Source organism: Myodes glareolus, chromosome 27, assembly GCF_982192425.1.
Source record: "Myodes glareolus chromosome 27, mMyoGla1.1, whole genome shotgun sequence".
NCBI classification, from domain to species: Eukaryota; Metazoa; Chordata; class Mammalia; order Rodentia; family Cricetidae; genus Myodes; species Myodes glareolus.
The window spans coordinates 11,780,022-11,807,514 of NC_142052.1; the positions used below are offsets into that span (position 1 = coordinate 11,780,022).

Here is a 27,493-nt window from a genome sequence, read left to right on the forward strand (position 1 = left end):
CTGTTCTACATAGTTTTTGAAAGAGTGATACTATTTCTTTCTTTGATAATACAGGGCAATTCACCAGGTTGCAATCTAGACCACAGATTTCTTTGTGGAAATAAAAATTAAATTCTGTGGGAAAATTAATGACAGACTCATTTTATTTAATAGGTACTAACAACTCAGATTTCTGGTTTCTTTTAATCATTTCTAGCAATTTTGGGGGGCAAAATAAGTTTCTATATCATCACATGTATTCAGGCTTCTCTTAATGTCTTCTTACTTTTTCTGTTTGAGGCAGGATGTTGCTGTATATGTGTCCCAGGCACCTTAAACTCAGAATCCGCCTGCCTCAGCATCTCCCGAGTGTGAGAGAGCTAATGCCTTGTTATTGTTTAAACATGTGTAGAGATTTTCCAGTTTCAATCCTGAAATGGTATCTTCCTCACTGTTTCCCTGGCTAAGGCTTTATAGATGGTATTGATCTTTTTTCACAGAATCATCTTTGTATTTTGTTAGTTTTCTCCGTCTTATGATGGATTTTTTTTTAAAAAAATAGTTCTTTAATTTTCAGGTAAAGTTATTCTAGTTATCTTTTACCAACTGTTTTAAACTTAATTCCATACTGAAAAGACGATATTCTGAAGAATTTCAAGCATTTGGAATTTCATTGGTGGTTGCGTTATGACCTAACAACATATGGCTAGCATCCATGAGTGGTTTCTGTGTATTTGCACTTTCTGTTGATTGTTTTGTGCACACCATCTATGTCTAGTGTGTTATGTCATTCATAACTTGCCTATCCTTACTAGTTTTTGTGTACTTAGTCTATCTAGTAATATGGGAGAGGCACCTGGGTTTATATCTGTCTATTTTTCCATGTTACGTATATACGTATATATGTGTGTATGTATATATGCTGTATTACGATATATATTTGCTGTATTACTGAGCATGTATTTAGAACTGAAATTTTTTAAAAAAGATTTGTTTATTTTTATGTGCATTAATGTTTAGCCTGCATGTATGTCTGTGTGAGTGTGTCATATCCTCTGGGACTGAAGTTACAGACAGTTGTGAGCCGCCGTGTGGATATTGGGAATTGAACAAGGATCCTCTGGAAGAGCAGTCAGTACGCTTCACTGCTGAGCCGTCTCTCTAGCCCTAGAATAGTGAGTATACTGTGTGTATAATTGTAATCTTTTCCTTGTTGCTTGATGCATTTGTCATCAAGATCTATCCCTTTATTTCTCTAACAAAACTATTTCCTTCAAGGTTACTTTGTCAGTTGCTAAAATTGTCAAAATAGCTGTAGTTATGATTTGTATAACTTTGTCTGTACTTTTACTTTTTCTGGTATTATATTTAAAAGTTTTCTTGTAAGATGAGAAAGTTTTGTTTTTGTGTGTGATGTGGGGCCTCAAGAAGCTATGTGAGTGCTCCCAGTCTGAACCGACTTCCAAGCCTCATGAACAGCATACAATGGAATTCTGTATTTTGTCTAGTCTGGTAGATTTTTATGTAGGGTTCTTAGCTTAACTTACATCTAATGTTATCATTATATTTGAATTTTTAAACTTTTTTATACTTTATCTTACATATTAGTAAAGGACTTTCAGAGTAACATTTGTCTACTGTTTTAGTTTCTGTCAGCATGTTGGTTACATGTTATTTTGCCTTTCCTATGTATATATTTAACTTACATTCCTTTGGAATGAATATTAAAACAGTTTAAAATTTTAATGCATTTTATAAACCCCACAACACATGTCTGTCTAGCATCTAACACATTTACTTAGTTTTAGGGTATGGTAACAGACTAGATGATCCCCCATCATGAACTCCTTAAATGAGAGGAGTCAGAGAGGTAAAGGGAAGCTAAATCCTGAAGGGAGAAAGAGGGGATGGGACTGAAGGATGGTGTCCATCGCTCCAACTTAACCTCGGGAAGAAGACAAAGTAGAGGACCTCTGGGGAAAACAGACGGTGCCATTTCTACCCTCAGGATAAGCCCAGTTCTTACAAGCCTTAAATCTAGGGTAGTGTCTAGGGAGGACTGGGTTGGTGTGAGTGTGGCTCCTGTGGATCCCAGCATTAGAAAAGAAGCATAGTGCATCAAATGTCGTCTATCTCAGAGTGTTACATCAGACACCGGTTCGGGAGAAGGCCTCTGATTTGGGAATGCCCTTTGCCGGGACCTGAGAAGAGTGAGCCGTCAGGTCAGCAGTCCTGACACTCTGCAGTTTGGTTGAGAGAGACAGTCTTAAAAAGGGAAGGTTTGGACAGGGATCTCTCTCAATAGCAACTCCACCCCTTCTCACCAGTTTTAATATCAGAAGGTTCGGACTGAAGAGCAAGGTCAGTGACTCCATTCAAAGATAAGCACAAAATACTATAGATTACTGTGGAAACTGAGAGCGCCAAGCCTGCGCCTACTGACTGCTTACCTCCCAAGCTGTCTCCGTATTACTTGTTTGCTTTGAGGAAGGACTGTGAGCTCTATCCCTTGTCCAGGGCATTGCCCAATATCCCATTTCCTCCCAGATGCAGGGTAGATGCTGTAAGAACTGATACTGTCTTAGGATTTCCACTGCTGTGAAGAGTCACCATGACCACAGCATGATGACACACAGGCCGACATGGTGAGGTGGAGAGGTGGCTGAGAATTCTACATCCAGATTGGCAGGCAGCAGGAAGAGACAGTGAACCAGGTCTGGCTTGACCTTCTGAAACCTCACAATTCACCCACCATCAGTGACACACTTTCTTCAACAAGGCTACACCTCCCAATTGTGCTACTTGCTGATGAGCAAGCATTCAGATTTATGAGACTATGGGGACCATTCCTATTCAAACTACCACATTTCAATCCCTGGCCCCCCATAAACTTTTAGCCCATAATGAAAAGCTGCATTCAGTCCAACTTCAGAAGTCCCTGTAGTCTATAACAGTCTCAACACTGTTTAAAAGTACAAAGGTTTTTTTGTTTTGTTTTGTTTTGTTTTTGTCTTTCGAGACGGGGTTTCTTTGTATCTTTGGAACCTGTCCTGGAACTAACTCTTGTAGACCAGGCTGGCCTTGAACTCACAGAGACCCACCTCCCTCTGCTTCCTGAGTGCTGGGATTAAAGGCGTGTGCCACTACTGCCCCACTTAAAAAAAAGTACAAAGTTTAAAGTTTCTTCTGAGAGTCTTGCAATCTCTTAATTCTAAACCCCTGTAAAATTAAAATGAAAAAGCATATAACATGCTTCCAACATATGATGACATGGGATATACATTACCATTCTGAAATGTAGAGAAGGGTGCATAATAGCAAGCAGATACTGAGCAAAAGTAAGACCAGTTGGGCAAATCCCAAACTGCATCTTCATGTCTGACATCAAAATCCTCTCTTTCTACATCTGCACCTCTGTTCAGTTTGTTGACTGCAACACACTTCTCTCTCTTGGGCTCCCTGTTAGCAGCTGTCCTTGGCAGGTATCCTATGGCTGGCATTTCTAACTTCTTGGGGTCGCCAAGGCAATCCAGATTCATCTTCGTAGTTTCACACAATGGTTTCTCCGAGCCACCATGCAGGAACATCCTTGACACAGGCCTGGCCTTGGAGGGAGATTCCATAACCTTTTTTGGTGTCCTTGACTCTACAGCCAGAACCATGTGACTGGACCTCCCAAGTTCTGCTGCTTGCTGGGGCTGGAGCATGGTCCCTTCATTCAAATACATTTTCACAAGTTTTCTGTTTTTGATGGTTTCCTTTGCTGCCTAATCTTGGCTGTCCTGAAACTTGCTCTGCGGACTAGGGTGGCCTTGAGATCAGAGCTCCACCTGCCTCTGCTTCTTCAGGAATGCTGGGATTATATGTGTGAGCCACCCCAACTAGTCTTAAACTTTCTTTAATTCCTTTTTACAAGTAGGAAGCTTTTTTGGGAGGGGTCTGGCCCTGAGGTCACTACCCCTTTTATTCCTTTTAGTGTAAGACTTTTCTTTAGACATTTTGTCTCTTTGAGCACTGGATTTATCTCTTCTTCTGGCGCTCTTTTTCTCTGCCTCCTGTCCATGTTGTATTTCTCCTTGCTCAGCATGCTCCTGATCATTATAGGTGTTCATACGAGTAGCCATTAATAGTCACATGACAGAGTCAGTACTAAGCTGTCTTAATACCTCCTCTCCCAAAACTCTTCAACTTAGCCTCAGGCAGTTTTTTTTTTTAGATAAGAGCAAAAAGCAAACATGTTCTTCACCAAAATACCATAAGAACTATCTCTGGGCCACTTATTAATATTCTTCTCCTCTGAAACCTTTGCACTGGGCTGTCGTAATCTACATTGCTCAAAACACCACTCTCTTCCTTGCTTCTCCTAGTATGTCCCATTAAACCCTGCTTAAAGCGTTCAACTGCTCTCCTAATCCAAAGTCCCGTAGTCCACATTTGACCAACAAGCAACCTAGTCTGGCCTGTCGTAGAAACACCCCACTCCTGGTACCAACTTCTGTCTTAGTGTCCCCTTGCTTGAAGAGACTTTCTGACCCTGACAGCTCTTATGAAGGAAAAGATTTAATTGGAGCTGGCTTACAGTCAGAGGTTTAGTCTTTATCTTCATGGTGGGGAGCAAGGTGGCCTGCAAGCAGACATGGTGCTGGAGCTGAGAGTTCTACATCTGACAGGTGGCAAGAAGAGAGAGACTACTGGGCTGGGTTGAGCTTTTGAAACCTCACAGCCCACCCACAGTGACACACTTCCTGCAACAAGGCCACAACTCCTAATAGTGCCACTCCCTGGTGATCCAGCATTCAAAATGGTGATCCTACTGGGGTCATTCCTATTCAGACCACCACAGGGCCACAGAGAGGTAATATGGTAGACTCCAATTTTAGCCCCCCACATTTCATCTGGTGAATTCCAATATTAGACCCAGAAGTGTCTCAAAAATGTTAAACTTTTTAGTATTTTTACTATACTTTTACTTTTTTAAAAAAAGGATTTTTTTAATGTTTCTGAGAGAAGCAGGCAGAGAGAGAGAGAGGGAGGGAGGGAGAGAGAGAGAGAGAGAGAGAGAGAGAGAGAGAGAATGAGAATGAATGGGTATGCCTGCTATGAAGACCAGAGGGGAACTCCCAGAGTCTTTTATCTCCTGCCATCTTGGTTCCGTAGCAGCCTCTCTAGTTTCTGGCTAATTCTCCTATCTCGGGCCTCCCATTGTACCATAGAAGTGCTGGGGCTGGGATTACAGAGGTGAACAATCACGCCAGGCTGTTTTGCATGGGTGCATGGCATTGGGTTCTGGGGGTCCAACTTAGAAGTCAGGGTTGAGCTGCCTTGCTGGTGCCTTTCACTATTTTTAAAAAATATTTTAATGGGAGCTGGAAGATGGCTCAGTGGTTAAGGGGATGTACTGTTCTTGCAGAGGATCTCAGTTCAGTTCCCAGCAGCCACAGAGCAGCTCACTGCTGTCTGTAACTCCAGTTCTAGGGATCTGACAGCTACTTCTGGCCTCCGTGGGCACCTGGTGTGCATGTGGTACATATATACATACATATGCATGCCGGCAAAACACTCATATCCATAAAATAAAAGATCTCTAAAAAGATTTTGTGTGTAATATTCTTTTTTTTAAATATTTATTTATTTATTATGTATACAATATTCTGTCTGTGTGTATGCCTGCAGGCCAGAAGAGGGCACCAGACCCCATTACAGATGGTTGTGAGCCACCATGTGGTTGCTGGGAATTGAACTCAGGACCTTTGGAAGAGCAGGCAATGCTCTTAACCTCTGAGCCATCTCTCCAGCCCCTGTAATATTCTTAATTTATGTACTTTTTCTTTATTTTTTGATTTCTTGGTCCTTTCCTTGTCCTCAACATTCTTTTCCTTTTCTTTTTTCTTTTGTTTAGTGCTGTTTTATATATTTCCATTTTCCTATCTCTTCCTTGGTTTTGCTTTTATTATTAACACTTGTACATTTATTAACTTTTAACTTTATGGTGTACATTACTTTTCTACTTTTCTGTGGTTATTGGTATCATAGTGGCTGTAATAAATTAAAAAAATGTGAGTGATATGTATGCATATGTATGCCCACGTGTGCCAGGTACGTGTGGAGGAGAAAGATGGCAAGTGTTTTGCTCTGCCATACTCCACTTCATGCCCTTGGGACAGGGTGTTCCATGGAGCCTGGAATTAGACAGGCACCAGCAAGCCCCAGAATCCTGTCCTGTCTTCATCGGCCCCGCTTTATACCAGTGGGTAACATTGGTATCTGAGACCAGGCTCTCATACGTGTGCTGTAAGTGATTTAACCGATTTAGCCATCTCTCCAGTTGCCTAGCCAGATCTTTCTTTTTTGGTGGGGGGAGTTTGTTTTTTGTGTTTGTTTTTGTTTTTGTTTTTTTTTTTTTGAGACACAGTTTCTCTGTAGCTTTGAGCCTGTCCCGGAACTAGCTCTTGTAGACTAGGCTGACCTTGAACTCATAGAGCTCCGCCTACCTCTGCCTACCAAGTGCTGGGATTAAAGGCGTGCGCCGCCGCCGCCACCACCACCCAGCTTAACCAAATCTTCTTGATAATATATATATTTTTAATTTTTGAAATTATAATCACATCATTTCCCCCCTCCCTTTTCTTCTTTCAACTTCTCTGTGGCCTATCCTTGCTCTCTCTGGAATTCAAGGTCTCTTTTTCTTTAGTTGTTGTGTTACACACTCACACACACACACACACACACACACACACACACACACACACACACACACACACACCGCTAAATGCATAACTACCACCTGCCCAGTCCATACAATGTTACTTCTGTATGGGCTCTGGGCTGGTCACGTGGTATATATTTTCTTGTATTCCAATTCTGAGTTTGCTTTGGAGGTGTAGTATGGTAATTTGGTTTTTCCACTTTGAGTGGTACCAAAAATTGAGGTCTCAGAAGAAGAATGTTCATTAAGCGGAGCCCCAGAAGAGAAACTTACCCCAAATAGAGACATAGAAACAGAAGAAATAGAAAACCAGAAGGCGCTGACTATCCCGGTGGTTCATAGCACTTCAGTCATTGAATCCAAATAGATAGGGATGAAAAACTGACAAAGAACTCAAAAGTCTGATTTAAAATAATCAATTAACTCCAAAATTTGTATAATCACATGAATATAGAAGTCAATTGGAACCTTTATGAGAATTTCAGCAACCAGGATGAGAAATAGAATGTTCTGAATGACAAAGATGAGAAAAGTTGGTCACAGTATTTATGTGTCTGTATTACAATGAAAGCTTTTTGAAAACCAGAAGCAGAGGACTGGAGAGGTGGCTCAGGGGTTAAGAGTGTTGCTGCTCTTGGAGAAGACCAGGGTTCGATTTCCATCACCCACATCATGGCTAACGATGTCTGTAACTCCAATTTCAAGGTATCCTCTCTGGCCTTCTCATGTACTAGGGGCACATGCAGTGCATATCCATACATGCAGTTCATAAAATAAAAATAAATCTTAAAAAGTCCCAGAGATCTTTTAATTTGAATTTAGCATGTGCATTATAGTTTGTTTATCTCTGCTTAAGGGATACATGGGAAGAATTTTTTTTCATCAAAACCTTTTTCTTGGTAGATTAAAATAAAAAAAACATAGTGGCTGAGAATTCTTACATTGTTGCTTGAAGAAGAAAACAAAATTGTGATTTCTTAGAAAATTTCTGCCATGAAATATAAAAAAAGAAAACTTAGCTGTATTTGAACAGTTATCTCCAGGTATTCTGCTTACTGTTTGATATTATGTTTGCTGTGCTTTGTAGCTTATCGTGTATGTGCACGAGTGTAGAGGTGTAGGTGCACATGTGTGCGTGTGCATATGGAGGCCAGAGATCGAAATCAAGTGTCTCTTCTATTGCTCCCATTTTTTAAAAAAAAAATTATTAAAGACAAATTCTCTCATAGAACCTGAAGCTTAACAGTTTGGCTAGACTGGCCAGCAAGCCCCAGGGGTCTTCCTGTCTTTGCCTCCTAGCACTGGGGTACAGGCATGTGTGACTGTGCCAGGTTTCACATGTGGACTGGGGGGTCGAACTCGGGTCTTCATGCACTTTACCCATCAATCCGTCTCTCGTGTCTCTCCATAGCCATTTCCTTGTTGACTATTTGAGAGTGGAAATTACTTTCTTTTTCCAAAAGAGGCTATAGTTACTGTGCTTGAATTCAGGAAATTTAGTATGAAATGGTAGAAGAAACAACTCTTATCTTTGAATTTGTAATCCTTTTAAAGATTTATTTATTTTATGTATATGAATGCTCTATCGACTTTATGCCAGAAGAAGGTATCAGAACCCACCATAGACGGTTGTGAGCCACCATGTGGTTGCTGGGGAATTGAACTCAGGACCTCTAGAAGAGCAGTCAGTGCTCTTAACCATTGAGCCATCTCTCCAGCTGAATTTGTACATCCTTTATTAGTACTGTTAGTCTTGGGCGTGTAAAATGGCTCACATGGTGAAGGTACTTGCTGCCTGGAGAGCAATAGGGGAAGTTCATCAAACTGTGAGAGATCAAGCTAAGTTCTAATCCGGCTTCTTGGTGAAATACACCTTGTCATCATTATTTCAGAATGTGTCCAGTTGGCTCCATGGTGCGCGTTACTGTTTCAAATGACATCCCTTTTCTTCTACTCAAGTCAGCAATGGGGCAGAGGGGAAAGGCAGGGAAGAGGGTGGCGAGATGCCGTTTCCTAAGTATGGCATGGCCATGCAGTTGTAAAGCCCCATCAGTTACGCCTACTGGCCTGGGTCACATACAACTAACAGGTTCTAGGACAGGAAGTGTTATTTCTGATTGTGTGCCCACCAGCTCTAGTGGGTAGTTCTAAACTATGAATCTGGAAAGAGATGTGGGGAATAAGAGGGGCTGGCGAGGATGGGAAGGAAATAAGAGAGAGTGGGGATGGGTAGTAATCAGAATGCATTATATACATGTATAAAAGAACAAAAAATTCTATTAATAAAGGAAAGATAAATAGCTGCTTTCCAAGATCAAGATAAGCACCTCTAGGAACTTAGCAGAGGTGCATGCGTTAATATCACTGAGAAGGTGATTCTGATAGAAAAGAGGGAGTTGTCCCAAAGGAAGTGACCCTGACACACTTCATATTAAGGACCTGTCAGAGATGCTTCACTGGAGTAAGGGACGCAAGGTGGAGAGCTGCCGGCAGTCGGAACCGTTGTAAGGCTGGCAGGGTGGCTGACTTCATCTGATTTGGCACTAGGTGTTTGTGCTGAGTGGAGATGCTAACTTGGGAAGAACTGGTGTGGTCGTTGTGGGATCTCGTTTTGTTGATAGGTGCTCATGAGAGATGCCAACAACAGCTTTGCCACCTCGCTTTCAAACACTTTTGTAACCGGCAAACGCAACAAACCCTGTCTCTCTACTTCATGGAAAGTGAACCCCCTTCGTTATTGCTGAAGAGAAGAGACACTAGCAGCCAAACAATGAGCGAAATGGTCTCTCAGTAACGTGGGAGAGAGGATTCTACTCTTTACATTAAGTTTCTATAGCATATGCTTATGAGTGTTTGTATGGCATTCAAGAGAAAGCTGGATTGACTAAAAATGCGGGGAGTGATTCAAATACAGAGTTTGCCAAGGTCAGACAGGAGGAGACTGAGACAAAGTGAGGAAATTTAATTCTTAATGTTTCCAGTATTTTAAGTTAGAATATTCCATACTATGCTATTTTACTTTTTCATTTTTCTATAATTAGCCAATTAGATAATTTTTTAAAGAGTTTGATAAAACAAAAATTTATAAAGATCACAGAAAATGTAATTTTTTTTTCTACTAAGATGATTTCTGTGTGGTGTCTGCCTTTTCTTAGCTAGGGTTATGAGAAAACGGCATGACCAGAGCAACTCGGGGAATAAAAAGGGTTTATTTCAGCTGACAGCTTCCCATCACAGTCCACCATTGAAGACAGCACAGGAACTCAAACAAGGCAGGAACCTAGAGGCAGCAACTGATGTAGAGGCCATGGAGGGGAGCTGCTTACTGCATGCTCCTTATGGCTTATTCAGCGTGCTTTCTTGTACAACGCAGGATCAGCGCTCAGGGATGGCTGACAACAGTGGACTGGGCCCTCACCTCAATCACTAATTAAGAAAATGCTTCGCAGGCTTGCCTATAGGCCAGCGTGGTAGGAGCATTTTCTTAGTTGAGGTACCCTCTTCCCAAATGACTCTAGCGTGCGTCAAGTTGACATAAAACTTGCCTGTACATGCTCACACTCATTTTTGCAGCTTTATATCACTATGCTAAGGACAAGTTTTGTTTTAAAAATTGCTGTTTAATTTTTTTATTTTTTTGAGAGTATCATATAATTACTTAATTTTCCCATTTCCTTTCCTCTCTCCAACACCCCCCTCATATACCATTTCTTGATTTTATTTCAAATTCATGGACCTTGTAAGTTGAAAATACTGTAAATTAAAAATTCATTTGTATTAGTTACTTTTCTGTGGTTATGTTGAGACACCACGACTGAGGTAACTTATGAAGAAAGAATGTATTTGGGCGTATGGTTCAGAGGGGGAGTCCTAGGTAGCAGAGTGGAGGCATAGCAGCAGGCCGGAAGCTACAGAGCTTCAAGATGCAGGAAACCCAGAGAGCTAACTTGGAATGGTGTGAATCTTTAAATTCTCAAGGGCTACCTCTAGTATCATATTTCCTCCAGCAAGTCCACTTCCTAAGTAAGCCTTTTCAAACAGTTCCACCAACTGGAGATCACATGCCTGAGACTCCGGGTTTTCTCATTCAAACTACCACATATTCCTAGACAATAAAATACTATAGCCTCCCTGACCTTCCAAAAATATTTCTGTTCATGACCTCAGTTAGGCAAAACTATCTAACACGGGTCGTTTTTTTGTTTTTTTTTTTTTTTTTGAGACAGGGTTTCACTGTAGTTTTGGAGCCTGTCCCAGAACTAGCTCTTGTAGACCAGGCTGGCCTCAAACTCACAGAGATCCACCTGCCTCTGCCTCCTGAGTCCTGGGATTAAAGGCTTGTGCCACCACTGCCCGGCTGACACCGTTGTTTTCTAAGGAAGAGTCTTAGGCACTGACTGCCGGCTGTGATGGCCTGAGTTCAGTTCACAAGACCTACATGGTCAGACAGTAAAGCTGACTCTGACCTCCACACGCGTATTGTGTGAACTGCATGACCATGTGTACACACAGACAAACAAACAGAAGTAAATAAGTAAATAAATGATTGTAATAAAAAATTTTTTTTGTTTTGGTTTTTTGAGACAGGGTTTCTCTGTGTAGCCTTGGCTATCCTGGAACTAGCTCTGTAGCTGGCCTAAAACTCACAGAGATCTGTCTGACCCTGCCTCCCTGTGGAAAACAAATGTATTGTTTCCAGCTTTGGAGACACCACCGCCAAGGCGCCAGGTACTACAGGTCCACCAAGAGCCCATTCTCACTACAGTACACCAAGGGCCTGTCCTCCTGTTGGCCTTCTATGTCATTTCACAGCAGAAGAGGCGGTCAAGCTCCCCTGAGCCTCTTCTACAAAGATACTAATAGGAGAGCCCTTCCTTCTCCAAGACCTAGCTGCTGATGCCGCTGCCCTGGCCTCCCCAGCATTGTAGGATCTTGGAGAGTACCAGCATTCAGACTCTAGCAGTAACTGGCATATGGAAGCCCGTCTTCTGTAAAACTTTCGAGTTACAGAGCACATTGGATAAACAAAAGTTTCAGGATTCTTTTCCAAATACCTTCTAACTCTTTTTATACTTAAGCAAATGGATTTACTCTCTCTAAAACTAATAATCATCTTTTTTTTCATAGATTTTCTGTGAAGACCCTGATTGATCGGTCTTGCTTTGAAACAATTGATGATTCTTCTCCTGAATTTAATAATTTTGCAGCTGTTCTGGAACAAATTCTAAGTCATCGACTAAAAGGTAACAACATTAATATCTTAGTCATTCTTCCTAACAAATTCCTTGCAGGGAAATAAACTTTGAGAAATCTTACAGTCTGTTGTGGTTTAGGTAGCAATCATGCTACACTTAAAAAAAAACACAACAGCACAAATCTGGCTTCTTAACATCTGATCATTAGGTCAATGTCATTTAAAAGGCATCTATTTTTAATATTTACACTCATTTCTAGAAATCATTGCTAATGTTGAGTATGGATATGGTGTCACATGCCTTTAATCTCAGCTCTTGAGAGAGAGAATGCAGATGGATTTGTGTGAGTTCAAAGTTGGCCTCATCTATAGAGGGAGTTCCAGGCCAAGCATGGATGCATAGTGTAACCCTGTCTCAAAACAAAGCAAAAGTGTGATGACGGAGAGTTTGCTCTGCAGTTAAGAGCATTCGTTGCTCTCACGGAGGACCTGGGTTTTATCCCAGCACTCTTATGATGACTTAAAAACATGCATAACTCTGATTACAGGCGTTCCAACAGCCATAAGCATGGTACAGATACATGCACAGAGGCAAAAGTATTCATATACATAAGGTAAAATAATTAAGTCTAAAAAATTTTAAACTTAAGTATATCTATTGCCTTACAGAAGGACAAAGCCTCTTGTCAAAGTATTCACACTCAAAGCTTAAGTGCTGACATATCTTAAGCTTACTTACTGGTTTTAAGCATTAAATTGATACGTTTATTATTTATTCCGTAAATTAGATACAGTTGAAAGCTTGAGCAATAAGTACCAAAAAGTATGATTTTGACTTTGTTTTTTAATCAGTAAGCATGTTTATATTCTAAATAGGACTCATTTAAAATCTGAAGGGTGTCAGTGTAGTTAGTAGTAACTGCCTTTGCTCAAGTAAATAACCTGTACCCATGCGTATTCAAACAACCCTGGTCCTAGTTAGATGCAGTGGATCACACGTAAAACAAAGCGAAGTAGGAGAGTGAAGAAGGGATTTGGTGGAAGAAGGATACAAGAGAGGAAAAGTGGGGTATGATCCAAATATATATGCGTGGAATTGTGAAGAATAAGCCATTTTTTAATTTAAAGGGTTTATGGGAAGCATTGTCTCAGAAGTCACATATTTTAAATTGGAAACTAATATCTAAAGCCGGGTATGGTGATGCATGCCTTTAATCCCAGCACTCAGAAGACAAAGGCAGCTGAATCTCTGAGTTTGAAGCCAGCCTGATCTACATAGTGAATTCCAGGCCACTTGAGGCTACGTAATAAGGCCCTGTCTCAAAAACAGATAGTATTTAAAATATAATTAATGAAAACCGAGAATTATATAGTATGTCTTAATAACAAAAAGTAACAACTTTATTCCATCAATTCCGTTATCTGGTCTTCAAGAAACAACTTGGTTGCTAGATGGCTTTGCTTTGGTTTTCACCTTTTAAGAAGCCTTAATGATACAGTTTTACGTTTAACCACAAATTGTTCTGGTAGTTTACAGAAACTTCGAATTGGAGTCTGAGGGTTAATTCTGCTCTATGCTTTTCAATGCTGATGAGAAGTTTATGCTTAGTTTTACATCATTTGAGGAAATGAATTAACATGGGAACAAACATTCTAATTCATTGAGAATCGCGCAGTTAAAGCGGAGCCCATAGCCTCATCACTGCCTTTTCTGTTAAACTTAATTGTTTCATGGGTAAAAGTGTTACTGCTTTTCATTTTTGCATTTCTATATTTTCTCAGTTTCTGCCATGAAAATATTTTAATGCAAATTATGCTTTTATGAAAGTGAAGAATATGGATGTATTTTGAAATATTGTTAGAATTTTTACTTGTGTGATAATCATTTTTAATACTAAAATTTATGACTAAATAGCACATGAAATAAAATGTATTATAATATTCACAAGTACTTTGTCTTATGAAAGTCCCCCCGATTACCATTTGTAATATGATTGTTTCACAAAATACATTTTAAAAAACTATCAGTAGAGCTGTGTAGTAGTAGCAAATGCCATTAATCTTAGCCCTCAGGAGGCCGAGACAGGCAGATCTCTGAGTTTGAGGCCAGCCTGGTCTACAGAGCCAGTTCCAGGACAACTAGGGCTACACAGAACACCCTGTTTTGAAAAGCCCAAACCAACCAACCAAACAAACAAACAAAAACTATGAGTAGAAAAATGTAAGGACATCTTGAGATTCCGTGTTGAGTAATTGGGCACGCTCACTAACGTAAGTGAATTCCTTTTATATAATGAATAGATGTTTTCTGAGTTGTACTGTGGTAAAAGATAGATGATGAATGTTCAGAACGGATACCATACAATCAAGTCTGTTGCTGTTATTTTTGGGAAATGCTGTAATAAGACTATAAAATCTAGTTAATTTATCAATATAAATTTTAGTGGTATAAATAAGGAAGCTAATATAAATGGGGAAATAGCTCAGTGGTTGGGTGCTGTATGAGCAGGTACAGGGCCCAACTTCAGTCTCCAGCTCCACAAAACTCAAGAACAAAAATCCCATGGACATATTAAAGTATTGCAGGTTTAGCTTGAATGAAGTCAAAAATTCAAAGCATACTATTAAGTGTTAATATACATCAACTATCATGGATCATGAAATGATTTTTGAGAAATATTTGAAAGTCTCAAGTACCTATAAATTTCATGTTTTCCTATTTTTAATAATGTAATATAATTTATATTTTGAGAGGTTTTGTATTTAATTGTACACTGTAAATATTTACTTAAATTTTAGTTTTATTTTAATTAAAGCTCCTAATTTTTGTTTTGTTTTGGTTTTCAAGACAGGATGTCTCTGTGTAGGTTTGGAGCCTGTCCTGAAGGTGCTCTTTGCAGCAGGCTGGCCTTGAACTCACAGAGCTCCGCCTGCCTCTGCCTCTCAAGTGCTGGGATTAAAGGCGCGCACCACCACCACCAGATTTTTATGTAAGTACAAATGAAAAGGATCTTATTTTATCAGCTTATAATATTTATTTTTGTCAAGCTACTGCTTGTCCTTGAAATAAAGAACATTTGGCTTATATATTAAATTTTCTCTAGAGAAAGATAAATGTCTCCCTCAAACATAGTGTAGGCTTGCTGCCACAGGTAAAATGAAGAGCTGACAAAATTATCTACTTTTAATTCATTTAAAAAGTCTCATAATTGGAGAAAAGGAGGCTTTTAAAAATCTGTCTTGAGTATTATTTGCACTAATCCCTTGATCAAATGATGGTTTTGTTTTCTCTAGAAAATAGTTGAGAAGGAGGAATTCATCACAGGATATTAAAATAGTAAGAGACCTTAGTTCTGTCTCTTCAGCTCCGTAGTATTTAGGCTGGAGTCACTTTAAAGAAGAAGTTGAGCAGAGCAGCCCCTCTGTGTAATCCCAGCACTTTAGAGACTGAGACTGTGAGATTGAGGCCAGCCTGAGCTCTGTAGTAAGACACTTCCTTATCGGGTTTGTGTCTTTTAATAAAAGCTACTGCAGAAGAGTTGCACACATGAATGTTCTGCTGAAGTGAAGCTTTTCAGCCGTCTCAGCACTGTCCATCCTCACCATGGGTTTCCATAGCACTGCCTCAGTCAGGACAGGGCACCATAGACTGGGAAGTACCAGTCGGTTGTAGTCTAATGGAGATGCGCTTAGTAGCCCGTCCGTCTGTCTGTTCGTCTTCCTTCCTTCCTTCTTTCCTTCCTTCCTTCTTTCCTTCCTTCCTTCCTTCTTTCCTTCCTTCCTTCCTTCCTTCCTCCCTCCCTCCCTCCCTCCCTCCCTCCCTCCCTCCCTCCCTCCCTCCCTCCCTTCATCCCTTCCTCCCTCCTTTCTTTCTCTTTCTCTCTCTCTTTCTTTCGACAGGAACTTTCTGTGTAGCCCTGCTGTTCTGGCACTCACTTTATTGACCAAGGTGGGCTCTGAACTCACAAAACTCAATCATCCTCTGCCTCCCAAGTGCTGGATTAAAGGTGTGCACCACCACAGCCAGCCCACTCAGTAGTATTTCTAATTGGTAGACTTACAGACTTTTGTTTGAGCACATCTGGTCTCTGGGAACCAGGAAGGCAGTTCATCAAAGTTTGGGACAGTTTAGGTACTTAGAAAATTCTTTTGTTTATGAGTCAGCAAGATGGTTCAGGAGGCAAAGGTGTTTGCAACCAAGCATGTCTTCTACACCCCCCCCCAAATAAATACAATAACTCTTACAAGATGAGTATTATATGACACTTCTCTCAGGCTCTCTTCTTGTCACCCCCGGTAGACAGCTGTCTGTAGTCCCTTGAGTCTTTGGAGCTACTGCAGGATTGTTTTTCTTCCTGTACACCCCTGGTTTCTTACTGTTCTCTCAGAGTCTAGCGCTTGAGACTGTATAAAGTGACTCCAATACTCTAAAGCCTGTAGTGCTCATAACTTACGATTCTGCTAACGTTTTAATTTCCCACACCACAGACGTGGTTCATATTCAAATTAAAGCCAAAGTACAATCCCAAGGCTTTCTTAAATACTACTTATTTTATGTTTTATGTTACTGAATTAATCTGTGTGAAGTTTCTTAGGGGTAAATGCAGTATCTTAGTTATTTTTTTATTGATTATATTTCTGTTCTGTAAAACACCGTATACTGGAAACAACTTAGAAAATGAAGGATTTGTTTGGGCTTGTGACTCCAGAGGGGTAAGAGTCCATCTCAGCTGGGAGGCACAGCAGCAGGTAGACATTGCGACAGGAGCAGAAAGATGAAGGCTCACATCTGGAACCACAAGCAGGAAGCAGAGAGAGAAAACTGGGGAGAGTGTGAGACCTTAAGTTCTCAGAGCCTGCCCTAGTGACGGACGTCTTCCAGCCAGGTCACACTTTCCAAACATGGCCCGCAACTGGGTACCAAGTATTCAAATACCTGAATGATGGAGCACATTTATGGCTCAAGGTACCATATACAGTTCTATTTACCTTGTCACCTACTTCAGAAATAGATAAGATGGCTATAAAATTGCGAATATTATCATATATTACTTTATAATGGAATTGTGTTCTAAGAAATGCATTGTTAGGCAGTCTTACCACCATATAAATCATAAAGTATACTTGCACAAATTGAGGGGACTTCATCATTAGGCAATATAACCTATGGGACTTCCCTGTGATGTGTGGTCCATGGTTGACTAAAACCTTGGTACGTGTCACCTTATTGTAAATGGACGCTATATCCCATGTTTATGGATTAGAGTATTAAAGATTAATAGCCTATACATACCACCCCAAACTCTACAGATTCTGTCAAGTTTAAATACCAGTGGTTCTCAACCTGTGGGTTGCAACTCCATTAGGGTTGAATGGCCCTTACGTAGGGGTCTCATATAGGTACCCTGTTTATTAGATATTTACATTATGATTCATAACTGTAGCGAAATTACAGCTATGAAGTAGCAGCAAGAATAATTTTATGATTGGGATCCCCACAACATGAGAAACTTTATTGAAGTGTTACAGCGTTAGGAAGGTTGAGAACCACTGCTCTATGCATTGATATTGTTCATAGATGTAGAAAAACCCTAAAGTCCACACACCACTACTTAAACCCCTGAATATCTAAAGCTGTCCTGAGCAAAAGGAACAAAACTGGAGACTCTCCAACCCAAAATATATTCTACCTGGGAATAGTGGTACATGTCTGTAAGTCCAGCACTCAGGAGTCTAAAACAGAATTGCCAGCCGTGGGCCAGATTGGTCTACGTAGCGTGATGCTGGGCTGGGGATCAGTGGGAATACTACAAACTGATGAAGAAGATTGGTCTCATTTTTGACAGCAGTACCAGTAATACATAATTGGAAAAGGAGACTCTGTTCAGTAAATAGTATTGGCACAACAGAATATCTGCGTGTAAAAGGACATTGCAGCCCTCACATCCTGTGCAAAAACTAATTGAAACGAGTTAAATATTTAAATGTTGTAAGACTTGAGACCTACCAGAAGAAAATGTAAGGGAAAGGCTTTACGACACTGACATAGGTGGTGATATTTTAGATATGAATCCAAAAGCAAAAATTCACATATGGGATCATAAAAAATTAAAAAACTTCTGTGAAGCAAATGGAACAAATGGCGGAATGAAGAGAGAGCGTACAAAAAGGGAGGAAATATTTGCACATTACATGTAAGATACATTAATATCCATAATATAGAAGGAACTAAAAGACTCAGAAAATAACTGATCTTAAAAATTGGCAGTGGTTCAGGATGTACTCCAGCGGTAGTGTGCCTAGAACTCTTGGATTCCTAGCACTGAAAAATGAACCTTTAAACATGAATTATTAAAATTCTTCAAAGACCTGAATATACATTTTCTCCAAAGAAAACACAAATAGCTAGTAAATATGTGAAAAGATGTTTGACATCACAGATTATCAGGTACATGCAAATCAAAAGCACAGTGAACTGTTTCACTCCAGCTGTACCAAGTACTGGCAGAGGTTATGGAAAAAGATATGCTCGCTCCATTGGTGAGAATGTAGGTTGGTACAGCCATTATAGGAAACACTGAGACTCCTAAAACAGTTAACAGTAAAATTCACAGTGCAATAATCCCATTGTTGGATATATATCCCAACACAGTAGGATGAATATGCCGAGGAGATGTCTTTTGCTCATTATTTGCCCATTGTTCACATTTTCCAAGGTATACGATCAATTTAAATATCTTTCTACTCATAAATGGATAAAAAATGTATTCTTTGTATTTAATGGAATACCATTCAACTTTAAAGAAGTCGGAAATCCTGTCATTAGCAACAATATTGGTAAACCTAGAGAACATCATGTAACTAAGTACAGTAATGCAGTCACATAAAGATAAATACTGCACAGTATCTGACACCCTCTTCTGGGCTTTGTGAACACCTGCACTCACACACATAAATACATGCACATAATTTAAGAATAATAAAATTCTTTAATATACATAGATCCTTCATGATCATAGATACTAAAAACCTTAATAAAATATGACAGATCATACTGTAGAGGAATGTTTCATTGTAGTGATAATTTATTTCTATGTTAACAAATAAAGCTTACCTGAAGGTCAGAGTGCAGAGCTAAGCTACTAGTTAGCCACAGAGGCCAGAGAGTGGTGGCACACTCCTTTAATCCCAGCATTGAAGAGACAGAGGTAGAGGTAGAGGTAGAGGCCTTAGTTCAAGGCCACCCTGGGCTACATAAAGCGTAATCTGTCTAAAAGAGAAACAGAGCTCACACACACAGGTGATCCCAGCACTTGGGATCCCACGCCTTTAATCCCAGAACCAGGGATGTGGAGACAGGAGTGATATGGCTGGGAGAAGAGGGGAATATAAGGCAGGGGACACAGAACCAGTGCAGTCTGAGGTTCGGCAGAGACAGATGGAGTCTGGAGATGCAGTCTGAGGACAGGATCGCCCCTTCGATCTGAGCATTGGTAGAGGTAAAGAACTCTACTGGCTGGTGCTTTGTTTCTCTGATCTTCAGCATTAACCCCTATATCTGAATCTGGGTTTTTATTATTAATACCAATTAGAATTTGTGCTGCATTTCATGGTTGAAAGTGTCATTTTTTATGTATTTAATACTTACATAAAAATTCAGGGAATGAAAACTCAGTATTATATGAAAAGACTCATTAAAAATATTTGATGAAATTCAACGTTCACTTGCATTTTTAAAAAAGTTTCCACAGAATAGTTGTGTAAAATAAAAGACTTCTTTCAAGGCCAGCATAAATTTACAAATGACTTATTCAGCCCTAACACACTAACCTTGTTGATAGACAATTCTTCATTATAGTTCAGAAGGCTGTACGAGATATCAGTTCTTTTCCTTTTGATCCATAGATTCAATGTAATTCCAGTTTGGGAAATGTGTTTGTTCTTTTGTTTTTGTTTTGTCGACAAAGTGATCCTAAGGTTTATATGACCAGGCAAAGTAATTAGAATAGGTCAAGTGGTTTTACAACGGACAGTCAAAACAAGAGATTCAATCTATCTGATTTCAAAATTTAGTATCATGATAATAGCAGTCAGTGTGCCAATGAAATCTTGCACACACGTCAAATTAATTGAATAGAAAATTCATAAATAAACCCATTAAAAATCTTGACTTTTTTGTTTTGTTTTTGCCTGTGCAGACCATTCAATTGAGAAGTTAACAGATAATTCTAGAACAATGAATATTCATGAGAAATCTTTTAAAAGAATAAGAACTGGAGTGGTGGTACATGCTTTTAATCCCAGTATTTGAGAGACAGAGGCAGGCGGATCTCTGTGAGTTCAAGGCCAGTATGGTCTCAAGAGCAAATTCCAGGCCAGCTAGGGCTACACAGAAAAACAAAAGAGTTTAGATCACTACTCTGTCAGTCTGCTATCCGTCCATCTGTCTATCTATCTGTCTATCTCAAATAATGTAAAAGTGAAAAGAGTTTAAAACTCAAACAAAATTAGTATAATGTCCAGAACAAAATTACAAGCTGTAAGCAAAACAAGAAGTGATAAAATATATTGTATTTAAAAACAATAACCACAGCCACCACAAAATCCCAAGAAAGCCCTTTTGTCTCACAAAGACAAAGTTAGTTAAGACAGCAAGGCAAGCTGGGCAGTGGTAGTGCATGCTTTTAATCCCAGAACTCGGGAGGCAGATGCAGGTGGGTCTCTGTGATTTCAAGGCCAGCCTGGTCTACAGAGTGAGTGCCAGGACAGGCTGCAAAGCTACATAGAGAAATGCTGTCTCTAAAAACCAAAAAAAAAAAAAAAAAAAAAGGAAAGAAAGAAAACCAGAAAAAAAAAAAAAGACAGTAAGGCAAGCTACAGGCCCGGGGAAGGTGTATAAATTGATTGCTTACTTGAAGAAGAGTTTATATTCAGAGTATCCAAAGACTTGGATATAATGTGATTGTCAGCACATATACAATAAATACAACAAAATTAAAATTTATGAAATGGAAATAAGCACAAGTAGACCAATTATATAAATCAGTAAACAAAGCTGTACATGATAGTGTGACAGTGACCAAATGACAAACTTAGTTAACAATACACAAAAGAGTTGAGCAGACAACACACACACACACACACACACACACACACACACACACACCATACACACAAAGATATGTAAGCAGCATATTAAAAAGATGCTCTCAAAATCATTATTACAGATATAAAATTGATCTGAGGAGCTGGCCATTCGGGGACATGCCTTTAATCCCAGCATTCGAGAGGCAGAAGCAGGTAGATCTCTGCAAGTTCAAGGGCAGCCTGGTCTATGTAGTGAGTTCTAGGACAGCCAGGGTTATGTAGAGAGAACCTGTTTAGAAAACAAACAAACAAGCAAACTTTTGTTCTGAGTGTGCCTCGGGATGCACAGGCTTTAAGCAGAAGTCTGTTTAGGAAAGCAGGTGCGACAGAGAAAACAAATGTCTATGACACGGTGATTCACTAAGAATTGTAGATTCTACTAAAAACTTCATAACTGTTATTAGAGTGAATGGCGTGTACATGAGGACGTGATAGACTGTATCTCCCTTTAGGAGATTTATTCTCTTGAGCCGCTAGAAAAGTATGCAGTGAGGGTGTTGAAACCATGATTTGAGGCATAGTATACCAAATCTGAGGTCTTTCAAGGACACAACCTTCTTGAGGACACGTGTGGGAACCTGGCACCTTAGATTTTGGTGTAGGGTGAGCACCTGTTTGCAGTCCCACACATGTCTCACCACACAGGAGCACTGTTAGAAGCACAGCTACTAAGACAGAGCTGTTTGTCAATACCCCATGTCTCGCTTCTTTCTGAGACTGTTTAAGGCCTCAGGACTGAGCTTACAGCTATCTCTTGCTCAAGATGTTTTGTGATGTTGAAAACGGAAGTTTTACAGTGAAGACTGGGGTCAGAGTGCCGATAAACCCACAGGGCTCCACAAAGAGGGAGCAGAACCAAAGCCGCCTAGGATCCTCTCTCCCAGCTCTGCGTTCTTCTTCCTTCCCTTCAGCGAAAGCACAGCGAGCCTCCTCTGTGCACTTTGCAAACTCTGCGAGATGCATGGGGAGGAGCTAGAGCTGATGTGCACTGCTGGCGGCAGAAAATGTGACACAGCTTCTTTAAGGACAACTGTGAATCTTTTATAAAGATAAATAGAATTTTATTTTCCAGAAATCCTGGGCCTAAAAACCTATGTCCATGCAAAATCTATTTAGAGAAGCTTTATTTATACTTGTCAAAAACCAGAAGCAACCCAGATATCTTCAGTGTGATAAATGGCTAGCTATCATGTTCAATGAAAAAACTCAGTAATAGAAAATATATTTCTACTTAAAACATGTATGAATATCAGATGGATTATGGTAAATATGTGAAGCAAAGTTATGACAATTTGGATAGTGTATTATCCACTTATATAACATTTTGGAAAAGGCTAGACTGTACTGTCTAAAACATGATCAACATGTTAGGTTGATGCTGAAGGGTTTTCGGGTGATGAAATTGGTATGTGTCTTTTGTTTATAGTGTGCGTCTCCTGTGTTTCCCAAAATTGATACAAATGTCTAGGAATAATGAATTTATTCTAAAGAGTTATAAAATAGTGCTGGCATACCATATATTAAAGAAAAATCAAGATGTCATGTCATTTCTTCTGAGTTAATCTGCTCATTGTTGTTACTAACATTGGCCCTAAGGACTCACATCCAGTTGAGAATTTTGCATTGATCCTGAGTATTTCCTCAGTTTCTCTGTGTACAGTTAATCTTTCCTTCGTCCGGAAGTTACTACACTGAACTTAGCCTTTTTACCTTTCTGGCTGTACCAGGTACATCACACCAGATAGCCATTGCTTGGCTTCCTAGGGGCCTCTTCTTCTATGTGAATGCTCAACTCCACAATTTACTTAGAAACTACCCAGTGAAGTCTACGCCATTACAATACTTAAAAGTATGAATCATCTTTCCATCTCTTACCATCAACCCACACTCCTGACATCTTTTTTCTCTGCATTATTTTCAAGTCTGTTAATATAGACTTTTCAAGTCTATTAATATATTACATAATTTACTCATTCTTATTTGTTCTCCTCTTCCAGATCTAAAGCTTTGTCTCACTGTTGATATATTCCAAACATCTGTTACATTGATGGGTATTCAGTGAAAATCTTTAAATTGAACCGTTAATGCAGATATAATAATCCCACCCCTCCCACCAGTACCATTTGAATTCAGACATTTAGAAAGGGCTAAAACTCCTGTGATTTCTGTAATCCAACTAACTGAACTGTTCTGATACCTAAACTTTGGCTTCAACCTCAAAGCGCTTCCTGTCTTAGCTGGTAAATAGTCACCTCCCTATGAGGCCATCTTTTGAAGTGAGTATAAACACTCTTAGAAACAATAGGTACAGATAAACCTGTCCATTTGGCTTTTGAGTTTTCTTTGTTCATTTCTGACGGCTTTCCAACTTTTGATTCCTGGTTTGCACACAAAATGAGACCTGAATTGTTTCTGTAGTAATATGAACACGTCATCCAATAAGAGCCCTTAGACTCAGGCAAAAACATGATACCAGAGATAAGAAACTGCCCGATTGCCAGGATTTAGTGTTTAGACAATGGACAAGGTCACTCTGAGAAATGCTCTTTTAAGTTAAGTGCTTGGAAATTTAAGAAAGTCTCAGCAGATTTTTAAGTTTAAAAAAATCTTATTTAAATAATTTCTGAAGATAGGGTTCTATGTTCTGTGGAAAATTTGATTTACTGTCTTACATCTTACAAAAATCTTACAAAAATAACTATTAATGTGTCTTAGTAAATGTAAGGTTTAGTTGTTTAACTGTAGATTCTGAAAGTAGAAACTTGTAGTTTCTAAGCCAATTATAGAGAAAAAGGTCAGTCACTGAAAAAATGTCACTAAATTTCTGTGCTTTTCACGTACTATTTTGAGTATCCGTTATATTCCTGTGCTTCCTTTATTCAGTGTGTAGCCTTCATCTTGTTTTTCTGATGCCTGTTGGGTTGACTCTTGATAGTGAAATGTTACTCTGTTACTATCATATGGATGCCTGAATTTCTTTAAAAAAATTTCTGTTAAAAGTGGAAGGAACGGTCCGAGGGAAAAGGACAAAGGATCATGAGTCTTAGCCTTTTCCTGTGTGTGTTTTTGGTGGAACCAATTTCTTCTTTGCCTTTTTCCCCCCACCATTCATAAACGAGGTGCATCATTCAAATATAAGGCTGTAATAGTATGAAAATGTTAAGAATTGCCAAATATAACTGCAAATTACAGTGCTGTGTATTTATCACCATAATTCACGACATAAGCACACTGTTTTAATGACAGTATACTTGTCATTGGATTCCGACATCTTTACAGCTGTGCAGGGGTCACTGATGGCACCTCAAGAACACTTTATCAGCCCTCAACGCAGCTCCTGTCCACTAATTACGCTGTTACCTTTCTCCACCTTCATCCTTTAAACTACTGTCCATGCCAGTGCATCTGTCTGTCTGTCTGTCTGTCTGTCTGTCTGTCTATCGATCTATCTATGTGTCTATCTATCTATCTATCTATGTATCTATGTATCTATCTATTTATCTATCTATGTGTATATCTATGTGCCTATCTATGTATCTATCTATCTATCTATCTATCTATCTATCTATGTGTGTGTCTGTCTATATATCTATCTATATCTATCTATCTGTCTGTCTATCTATCTATCTATCTATCTATGTGTATATCTATGTGTCTATCTATCTATCTGTCTATCTATCTATCTATCTATGTCTGTCTGTCTATCTATCTATCTATCTATCTATATCTATGTGTCTATCTATCTATGTATCTATCTATCTATGTGTGTGTCTGTCTATCTATCTATCTATCTATCTATCTATCTATCTATCTATCTATCTATCTATCTATCTATGTGTATATCTATGTGTCTATCTATCTATGTATCTATCTATGTGTCTGTCTGTCTGTCTATCTATCTATCTATCTATCTATCTATCTATCTATCTATCTATCTATGTGTATATCTATGTGTCTATCTATCTATGTATCTATCTATGTGTGTGTCTGTCTATCTATCTATCTATCTATCTATCTATCTATCTATCTATCTATCTATCTATCTATCTATGTGTATATCTATGTGTCTATCTATCTATGTATCTATCTATCTATGTGTGTGTCTATCTATCTATCTATCTATCTATCTATCTATCTATCTATCTATCTATCTATCTATCTATGTGTATATCTATGTGTCTATCTATCTATGTATCTATCTATCTATGTGTGTGTCTGTCTATCTATCTATCTATCTATCTATGTGTATATCTATGTGTCTATCTATCTATGTATCTATGTATCTATCTATCTATCTATGTGTGTGTCTGTCTATCTCTCTCTCTCTCTCTCTCTGTCTGTCTGTCTGTCTGTCCTGGACGTTTCATAAAGTATGTGTCCTTTTGTACTTGGTTTTGTGTATACTGTCTTTCACAGCATAGTGTTTTCAAACCATTCTATTGTATATCAGGCTTACATTATTTTTTTGTGATTAGATGGTGGTCTATTATATCGATATACTCCCTTTATATCCATATAATATATATAATTATGTGGATTCATATATATCCATTCATTAGCTAATGGACATCTGCAGTGTTTATGTACTTTTGTTATTGTAAATTATGCTGTTAGATGTATCCATGTACAAGTTCTTGGTTCTGCAGGTTTTCTATTCTTGTGAATATTATTGTCATTTTATTTTATTTTTGACAAGTATATAATATTTACTGTGTGAATTATCAGCAGTTGATTTCTTCTAAGAATTTCCTTTTCGGGCATACTTGTGTCAGTGAAATCTATTTTTGCATAGTACTTTAATTTCTTCAATGTTATTTCCTAATGACAGTCATTAATGAATTGTTGGAATTGTGGTTATTGAAAACAAAGTGTTTATAAATTTTAATTTTATATCTTGTCAAATTACCTACCAAAAAGGCTTTTTACCAACAGTAATGTATGTGATTGCTATTTTCTGGTGTCTCATTTCATTGTTATTGTTAATGTTTAACTTTTTATTTCATGGAGAATAAATATTTATATAGCATTGACAGTCTAAAATTCTAAAACAGAACCCCTGTGTATTAAGGGGCTTGTTTTGTTTGGATCCTGTGACTGTTGTAGTACTAATAGCACTGTATTTGGGGCCTAGAGGAGGTGAAAACCAAAATCTTTGTCTCAGATATTTGTATTTGTTAAGAGATAGAGCTAAATGGCCTTCATATTTAACAGCTAGGTCCCTGAGTCATTGTAATCTGTGGATTTGAAATTTACTTATTTGAAGAGAAATTTTCAGGAATATTTATATTTTATATTTATATTTTCCAGAATATTTTATATAATATCACTTTTAAAACCCCAAGAAATCATAGGATTCAAAGAAGAGATGTATTCTACCACATATGGGGGTACTTATCATTCACTGATTGTCTCTAATAGGACTTTGTGTTTATCTTTATTTACCTATAGCCTTTTGAGTTTTCACCAAAGGAATTGAACATTTAAAGTTACTTGCATCAAGTATATTGCAGTTTTATAAATCATCAAAGAATTCACATTTTATTTCCTTGTAAATTTTATTATTTAAATTTAGTAACAGTTTTGGTTCCTTTATTGCTCTAATAGTTTCTCTTATAATAACCATATCTTATTTTGTAAAACAGAGAGATTATAAAATGTAAGAGACTATTCACAGGGTGTCCTAATCTGAATTCTATAGTTTTCTTGCTTTCTAATCTGAGTGAGGTATTTGTCTTAAATTATTGATAAATTTGTGATATTGTTACCTATTTCTCTTAAAAACAGACACCAACTACAAAGTCCTCTACCAGAGGACTAGCGCTAAGTCCCCGCTGTAATCTATAACCTGATTCTTTTGACACTGTGATGGGGTAGTTAGCGTTTGAAATGTCTGCTGTGCTTGCATATATACTATACTTTACATTGTTGAATTGCTTTTACAGCTTTCTTTATGCTTTACATAAAACTGAAATGACTGTGTGTTCAGTTATATTGGATATAATTTAGAATTGTTTTGCTAATACTCTTATTCACAAATTCAAATACTTTAGCTTTATAGGAAGTATTAATTTCTGTTAACAGTCGAGTCTTATGTATTTATTTATCCAGTTGTCATTGTTTACGTAGTCTAATCTATGTTGAAATTATATACTTATTTGTTCTAAGAAAATTTTTATTTAAAACTTAAGAGCATTTGCATGATTTAAATATTCACATTTTTTAAGTTGTTGGGTCCACAAGCACTTGTCTTCACAATAATATACCAATACATAGCATGTTTATATATATATACATATATATATACACACACATATGTATATATACACACATATATGTGAGTATATATAATTTTATTTTGCTTTATCTTTTGAACACAGTGTCTAACTTTGTGTTACTGGCTAGCTTGACATTAAATATGTAAGCCGGGCTGACCTCAGGCTCACAGAGGCCTTCGTGCCTCTGTCTAG

General features: G+C 38.5%; 2 protein-coding genes across 5 annotated transcripts in view; one reads left to right on the plus strand and one right to left on the minus strand.

Annotated features, from left to right (window-relative positions):
* The window catches only part of LOC125399935 (ATP-dependent translocase ABCB1), a 155,337-nt gene that overhangs the window by 107,145 nt on the left and 20,699 nt on the right, over positions 1-27,493 (minus strand). The window lies entirely within an intron of this gene.
* The window catches only part of Rundc3b (RUN domain containing 3B), a 151,218-nt gene that overhangs the window by 7,289 nt on the left and 116,436 nt on the right, over positions 1-27,493 (plus strand). For all 4 annotated transcript variants that reach the window (XM_048433599.3, XM_048433597.3, XM_048433598.3 and 1 more), the window contains exon 2: positions 11,813-11,928. In XM_048433599.3, coding sequence (XP_048289556.3) covers positions 11,813-11,928 — 116 coding nt within the window. The remainder of the gene's footprint in view (positions 1-11,812; positions 11,929-27,493) is intronic.